Source organism: Mycteria americana, chromosome 11, assembly GCF_035582795.1.
Source record: "Mycteria americana isolate JAX WOST 10 ecotype Jacksonville Zoo and Gardens chromosome 11, USCA_MyAme_1.0, whole genome shotgun sequence".
Taxonomy (NCBI): domain Eukaryota; kingdom Metazoa; phylum Chordata; class Aves; order Ciconiiformes; family Ciconiidae; genus Mycteria; species Mycteria americana.
In genome coordinates, this window is record NC_134375.1 from 4,951,126 (window position 1) to 4,959,237 (window position 8,112).

The window sequence follows — 8,112 nt, forward strand, 5'->3', positions numbered from 1 at the left end:
AAGCTCTCTTTCCCAAAGGTTGTTTCATTTCCCCAAGCAATGTGATGGTTTGAGACCACCGTCCGGGTACTTGATCTCATGAAGCAGCTTTTTCTATTCATATACTGTCTTTAAAAACTGGACACTTGATACTTTACAAACTGTGTACAAAAATGATTTCAGCATACACTGATATACAAATATTTCACATATAGTCCCAGACTAACTCTAATCTATGTAACAAAACAAAACAAGCCAGCATCCCTTATATTCATTAAATCCTCTTTACATATCATAGGCTCAATATCCTGTTTGCTCCGGAAACAGTCTGTAATCTATTAACCCAGGACACAGAAAGATTTTGTCCTGAGGAACAAGGTATTTTTAACTTGCCTAAGTCGCATCCCTACGTGATCATCACTGTAGTAGAGACTACATCTGCACCGGCAATTTTCTCTCAAAATACATGTGCTAAAACGCAGCAGCAGTTTTGCACTTTTTTTGAAAGAGTGGAAAAATGATTCTCTGTGGATCAGTAATGAGAGCAGTAATTGCCACAGGGCTGACAATAATTTATGCAGAAGTTCTCAATCGCTCCTAATGGCCTGTCAGATGGTAAAAGGGAATGCAAAGCAGATCATAAAAACAACTCCAGCATAGCTTCTGAAAACAACATTCTTGAAACTTTCACTCTTGCTAAGAAATATGAAAATACAGGAACTGAAGCGGCTTCTGGAGAAGCAATAAAAGCAAACTACGCTATTATCTAGTAATTCACGTAGATCAGATTTTGTGATTGCGGCAGAAAATGAAATCATGTTTGCCAAGATCCACCCATATCTTAAATGAAGAACTGTAGTAGAACAAAAACTTCATGTACTATCAGCAATAGATTACTACTCTTCCAGTTAAGAAGGGTTGAGAAAGGGCGCTACTGATACTTCAAAACTGCAGAGACGTCGGCTGTTTCCAATAGCGTAAACTGAATGCAACTCAGAAAATAATCTACTTACCTTTCCTAAGATAATACCAAACTGTGTTATAGATGTTTGGAAATGCAATTATGCTGCAGCCAAAGGACTTAAACTTGGACATAAAGCTATGAATGTATCAACACTCAGAGCTTAAAATGGGAAATAGTAGCCAATCTAGAAATACACATAGAAAATGAACTTTTGAGCTTATAACTAACACAGCAAAACGCACTAACATATACATACATTAGACTACACCGTTAGACAAGGCTCCTGAAGCAATCAATGCACTCTAATATTTGTGGGATGCATGGATTTTATCATGCATTTCTCCTTCAAAAGCCTCAGGAGAAAAATATTTTGCACTTAAACTGCAGAAACCAGTTCAATGCTAATTCTGATACAGCTTCAAAAATTAAAGTTGGTTTCAAGTGTCCAAAAAGAAAGAGTTATATCAATTCTAAAAAATAAAAGATGACTTCAGTTTATTATATTAACTAATTATATTATATATATATATATATAAAATATATATATATTAACTAATTATATTAACTAATAAGGTCATCGGTAGATAAAAGTTTAGGATACGTGAAAGGCAGATATAAATATATTAGATATAAAGGCAGCGTATACGTACACTTGATTAAAAAAATAGGCAAGGTGGTGTTTCCCTGACACTATGTCTTAAAGTCTCTTACTTTCACGTTATTATCCCTTATTCCTACAAGAAAAGGCATTCACTTTTAGATGCTCACAACTTTTCAAGTTAGTCCTAAGCAACAAGCAAATGAAATACTGCACGACAGTATTGTGTCAATCAAAAATGCTGAAGGAAAACAAGTGGCCAGTTTTAAACATTCTGAAAAATTTTACTTCTATTATCCCTTTCTTATTTGAGCTTTCATGTAAAGTTAGTTTGTTTTTTTTTTTAAATGCTGAATAGCAAAATGTCCAGGAGGAGAGAAAACCCATTTCCCCCCAGCTCTTACACCCCCTCCCCATTGCTGCAAGGTACGTGGCTCAGGGAAGAGGCATCGCCAGGAAGCCTGGCAGAGCCCTGCCACATCGAATCTCTGGGTTTCCTGCGCGGTGTGAGTCAGCACAGCGCGACCGCTCGTTACGACTGGTAATATCCACAAGGCTCCACTCCCAATAAAGACTGAAGGGGCTAAATCAAATCACAGCCTTGCTTTCCACTGGCTTTTTCAGATGCTCTTCCACCCCACTTTGGTGGCTGCTAATGAACTTGCACTATACCACTGTCACGTCTTATTCAGGTCTCTTTGTGTATTTGACAAGAATAGAAAATAAAAGACATGGAGCTCTCGTTGTAGACTCCAGCCTGTCCAAACCCTTCTCTGACGCTTCCCAAGACATATCATCTTTTACGGCTTCAGCTACAACTCCCTGGCCAGACTTCTCATTCAAGTTGCTCCTGAAGACATTCAAGATATATTCAAGGTGCCTCCCTTCTGAGCAAAGGGGAAAAAAAGCATTTGGCTAATGATAATGCTTCTGCCATTGACAAAGTTATTTCTGTGGAAACATCCCCTTCCACCTCGCTCTAAATCCCAGGCCTCTCTGTAGTTCTGTCTCCAACAGAAAGGCTCATGCTCTCTTCACCATCCTGTCCTGGTCACAGAGCCCAAAGTCATAAAAAGGCATAAGATGATCACGGGCACTTTTAGCTGCGACCAAAGAATCAGCACCATTGCCCTGTGCTACGTGAGGCCAATTCGCAGTACAAATGTCACTGTGATAAGAAACATACCCTGTCACTACATACGCCATGAACCTGCGTGGAAAGTGGCTGCTCTCGATCATCTCCCCTTGCCATCCCACTTACCAACAGTCTCTCACACCCGTCTGCTCATAAAGGTTTCGCCTTTTTTGTTTTGTTTTGTTTTGGTTTTTTTTGTTTTAAGTCTTTTACATTGCAATAGTACTGAACTTATGTTTACAATTGTTTTTAGAGTCTGGAAGGTCCTTGTGAATGATAGTAAGTTGATGAGCTCAGATAATTAGCAGTGATGATTGGGCAAATCAGTGTGGGAAGGAGAACAGTCTTGTTGATTCATTTTCAAAATGAAAATGCATTTCATTTTGAAAAACAAAAGAAAAAGAAAATAGAATTCAAAAGAGGAGGCTGTCTTATACGCTATAAAACAACCACGCATCAAAAAGTAGTGTCCTGTTACACAAAGGGGACTTTTTGTCGAGCTGTAGACAAACTTGAATGTCACAAGCTTTACACTTCACATTGCCATCGATCAGGAAAAGCAAATGCCAACAACTTTTAGGGTCAGATAAAAACAAACAAACAATCAAACTGGTAAGAATGCATCACCTAGGAAGAGACATTCTTTCTAAAACTTTCTGTGAAGCTGACCATTAGCTAGCCAGCCCACGGACCAAGCACCACAGCCCCTCCACACTGCTTCCATGAAGAGATCTAGGGGAGATCCGAGCAGCGGGGAGCGGCACTGCCTCTCACCTGCTCCCCACGAAGGCATCATCCAGGGCGCTGGACAGCACGGCTACCACGTTCCTCCAGAAACTGTCTGAGAAACTTTTCAAATAGGCTGTGGAGGAGTTGGGCAAGTTCGAGAGCAGACAGTTAGCAAGAAATGCCAGGTCCTCTTCCTAACATTGAGCTGTATTTTCAGAAGAAAATACATTCTTTTCAAGAAAAAAAAACTTAAAACTTGCAAATAAATGTACATTTCAAGGAATAATTTTCATTCTGGGAAGAGTCAGAAAAGGAAAATGCAGGTTTTCACGCCTCCCAAAGGAGCATTTGTCACTTATCCCAGTATCCGGGCGGGGATTCCCTCTTACATCCCACAGGCAATATTACCCCCTCACCTCAAGAAAATGAGATCAGGCATAATGCAGGCTGCTGCAAGGACGCTACATATTATATCGGATTTTTTTCCATGTTCTCTGTTACAACAGCAATGCACAGATGGACCCATCTAAAGCGATGTATAATGAATATGAGATTTAGACAGGTAAGCAGACGTTTCACATGACAGAAAGCATATGAGTTGCTGCTCTTTCAGAGAACTACCATCTCCTCAGATAGGCCCATGTTTGGTCTAAATCCAGGTTCATGTTCAATTCAAGAAATAGTTTAAATTGTTCAATACATTGGCTTAAGTGTAGGAAAACCAGCATATTTTGTTTCTTCATAAAAAGTTCATTTGACTTTCACTCAACATTAGTCTACATATGATTTTATTTTATAATTGGTTACCGAAGGTTATGCAAAACCATCAAATCACTTTCAAGTATGACTACACCCCACTTCACCAATGGCAAAATCAAGCTTAATGTCAGTTTTTCAATGTTTATGACTCTTTAAAAAGGACATCTACCAATAAACTATAGGCATCCTTGGCAGCAGTTTAGAATATACTAATTTTAAAATGAAAGAGAATCTCCCACATTTATACAGCTGCTCAAAGAAAGACTTCAAAAAAAAAAATGTAAGGGACCTTTACAATGTGTTCAAAAAGTTGGATTAAACGATATTCACTAACTTGATTTATTGTCCCTGTGTAAAACATGTAAAACCTTCCAGGAAAACAATTCTAACACCACAGGGAAAACAGTGACCGTTGAATAAAATACCGTGCTGTGGGAAAGCACAAACACGTTTTCCCAGGCTGTGCTGCTGAGCTTTTCAGACGAATCTCAATCTCAGATGTGTCATGCCTTCCCATGGGAAAACCAACGTTTTAAACGCAGTATCAGAATAGTAAGAAGAAAATTCAAAAAAGCCGTTGTCTGATGACACAACTCCCCTCTTCCTAAAACCTGTAACAATCCTATTTTCAAAATTCCTTCCCCATCAAATACATTAAAAAAATAAGAGGGCAGTCTGCAGATTTATGCCCAGAAAAGGGTTCGCAGAACTAAATCCTAATTTTGTAAAACATTGTTCATGGTTTACAATGTCCCCAAGGTATTCTAGTATGTCCAGTTTTATGAAGTAATAAAAACAAATAACGTTTTCTTCAGTTAAAAACCGACTCCTTTATCTTTTCATGCCTAAATCAGACACCTGCTGAATCAATAGTTATGTATTCAAAATTCAGTGAGAAAGCACCAAAACATTCCTGAATATATATGAAGGATTAAAGAATCATAAATATGCTAGAAGAGCTATGCATAGCTACGTGCTTATTCTGCTTGTGAATGGAAAGGGAAGGAGGAAGGGTCTTGAAGGAAAGTAGCCAAAGGAAACTGAAGCGAATGTAAAAAGCATTTCAAGGCTATATTTAGAGGAAGACATTCTTCATACATTTGCCAAGCTATTCACGTCACTTCACACAGCGTGTTTTATCCAGCTTTATAAGTCTACGAGAGAGCGGGGCGGGGGGGATATCTGGATCAGTTGCCAGAAATGGAAATCTTGCAGTTATGTAAAGGAACAAATATTTTAAGCATATGAATTCAAGAGTACTTTCCGAGCGGGGGAAACAAAAGAAAAGATGGGGCAGGTTGTTAAAACTTTCTACAGATATCACAGAAGGATTCTGCGGTATATAGTTTATAAGTAACATGACCTAGCATCTAATATTCCCTTCTGAGCTAGGCTCACTAGCCTTAGCTATATCACTAAAAATACTAAAAGGCTTGAATTTCACTCAGTTCAGGTCTCCAGCTGGTATAAACTAGCTGAAGACCTGTCCATGTGCATGTGTATAGGATACATTATTTATATAAGCATATATAAGCAATTACATATTTCTCCTCTATAATGTGCTAAACAACAATCTAAGATGAATAAACAAACACCAAAGACAAGCTCAAAGGTGAAAACAGAAACAAAAATACTCCAGTTTTATAAGAATATCATGATTTTTCTTTAACTTGTTTAGCACATGTCACGAGGTTCAGCTATTTGCATAAAGAAATGTCAAGCATACGAAAAATATGTCAGTACCAGATGTAATGGTAATAGGAACAAACCACATGGAAATTTCCTGTTAGTGACCTTCTAGAGGGTGGGGATGGAATTAATTTCAGATATAGGACTGGTTTTACTTAAATTTATACAAATGAAAAACTTTATAAAAAGTTTTTACCTTCATTCCCTTCTCCAGGTGGCTGATAAAACGAAAGCCCCAAAGATATGATGGCTGCAATTTCCAAGATTATAAGAGTCACATCCTGCAACGCTTCCCAGACTAGCTGTAAGAATGTTTTTGGCTTCTTTGGAGGTATAAAATTTTTTCCAAAAATAAGCTTTCTTTTTTCTAGGTCTGCAGCAGTGCCAGCTAATCCTGTAAATAAAATAAAATAAAATAAATTAAAATTGCAGTGAAAGAGAAAATGCCCACTTATATCTGCATTTCTAGTTTTCTCCAAGAACCACTACAAGCTGTACCACCTATGGCATGTTAACAAATAGGTAGATCTTCCACTTAAATTTTGCTTTTGCAAGATGATTTGTCCTTATGTTCTGAAGAGAATCCTTATGGGCACTATTTAGTACTAATTCCTGCCAGTTTTAATCATAACAAAGTCTTTGCATGAGTAGGTTTACTTTAATAAGACCTATGTATATAGATACATACATTCATGTAAGCAATGATTTCTGAAAATAGATCATAAAGCACAAGTAAATTGTGTTTGGGATGAAGCTGGAATAGCTGTTGGCAGCTTTTGGTAGCATCAGTAGAAGCAGCACAGATGTCTTTGTGACGACCTCAGGCCGATGACCTCAAAGTATAAATCAATAAAGCACGGTGTGTTCTACTTCAGAGCAAGCGCTCTTGCTGCATATGTACTGCCACACAATCACTGGAATGAACTGCAACAAATTTTTGCTAAGTGAAAAAAGACAGCCAAAGTGACAGGTTATATATGCAAAGAAAGCAAAAAGGAAACTATATGGTTCCTTAAATCGATATAAAAACGCACGTATTCTGCATGATACTTCAACTTAAGAACATTTCAATTCAAGGATACGGTCTAAGAATGTGTGGTTGTGCTGAACAACCACACTTAGGTGCTTTTTTTCCTATTTTTTAATTATATTAACATATGCACGTCTAGTGCCTTTTTGCAAAAAAGACAAAAAAAAAAAAAAAAAAAAGACTTGCAAGTGTTAGGGTAGAATAACTGCCCATACCCCGCTCTCAGCAGCATGAAGAACCACAATAAAATAAGCGGTTACATATATCTGTCAAATAATACTTGACGTCAGTTGGAACATTTACAAAACTGCAGGTTTTGAATGTGATCAGCAACGTAAAGTTATTCATGCTTATTCACACTAACATGACCCAACGAAAATACTTAAATTGAGAGCTGACCTCAGAGGACTACAAAGGTGCCTACAACAGAGCAAGAGGAAACGAGCAATCCCACGCTCTAAGGATTCCTCTCCTCACGCAGTTTAGGGTAAGCCCGTCCCTCCCCCAAGCATATCAACACCTATAGGGTACTCCAGGAATGGAAAGCCCTATTAATAGCACCTTCCAGATGCCAAGCAAAAGAAATGAGGATCCTAACGTGCTAATGGTACTCAGCGTTACGCCTCGTTCATTCAGGACTGGTGCAAGCATTCCCAGCAGCGTGCACGTGCCGGTAAATCACCTCTCGGAGGAAAGCACCAGGCCCAAGTGTAGTTTCCTCAAGACCAAAGCGATGCTCTTCTGAACATATCAACCCTGCCACAGTACAGGTGAAGACGTTGACTCAGCTTTCACTTAAGGTATATAATTACAGCTGTTGTGTAGCTTCTGGCTCTTGGTTAACTCATCAAACTTTCATTTCACCTTCAGCTCCTAAGAAACACTATCCTTCTCTCCCAGATAAAGGCATGCTGTAGTTATGATTACCCCACTTCATTTAATTTTCAGTACCTACTGCTAATGACACTGTAACAGACAGGTTCCAGCTATTATGAAGCGTGTCTACGTTATTCTTCATGATTCAAACAATGACACGTCAAACCTCGCAGCTCCTCCATGAGCTCCCAGTCAGCTTCCAACACGGGGAAAATGCTTTCCCCTATGAAATATGAATTGCAGGCTATGAGCCGTTCGGGTAGTCGCCCTTTTGTGAGCCAGCGCAGACCACAGAACCCGGACAACGCGTGCGAGAGATCAGGGGAGATGGGATCTGACTTCGGGACAATCCT

The 8,112-nt window shown here is 38.8% G+C and overlaps 1 protein-coding gene across 1 annotated transcript in view; it reads right to left on the reverse strand.

Annotated features, from left to right (window-relative positions):
* The window catches only part of ATP2B2 (ATPase plasma membrane Ca2+ transporting 2), a 132,292-nt gene extending 124,391 nt beyond the window's left edge, over window positions 1-7,901 (reverse strand). Inside the window, exons 1-2 of the mRNA XM_075514377.1 lie at window positions 7,835-7,901; window positions 6,050-6,247 (exon numbers count right to left, since the gene is read on the reverse strand). Of these exons, the coding sequence (XP_075370492.1) occupies window positions 6,050-6,247; window positions 7,835-7,901 (265 nt within the window). The remainder of the gene's footprint in view (window positions 1-6,049; window positions 6,248-7,834) is intronic.
* Window positions 7,902-8,112: the final 211 nt, after the last annotated feature.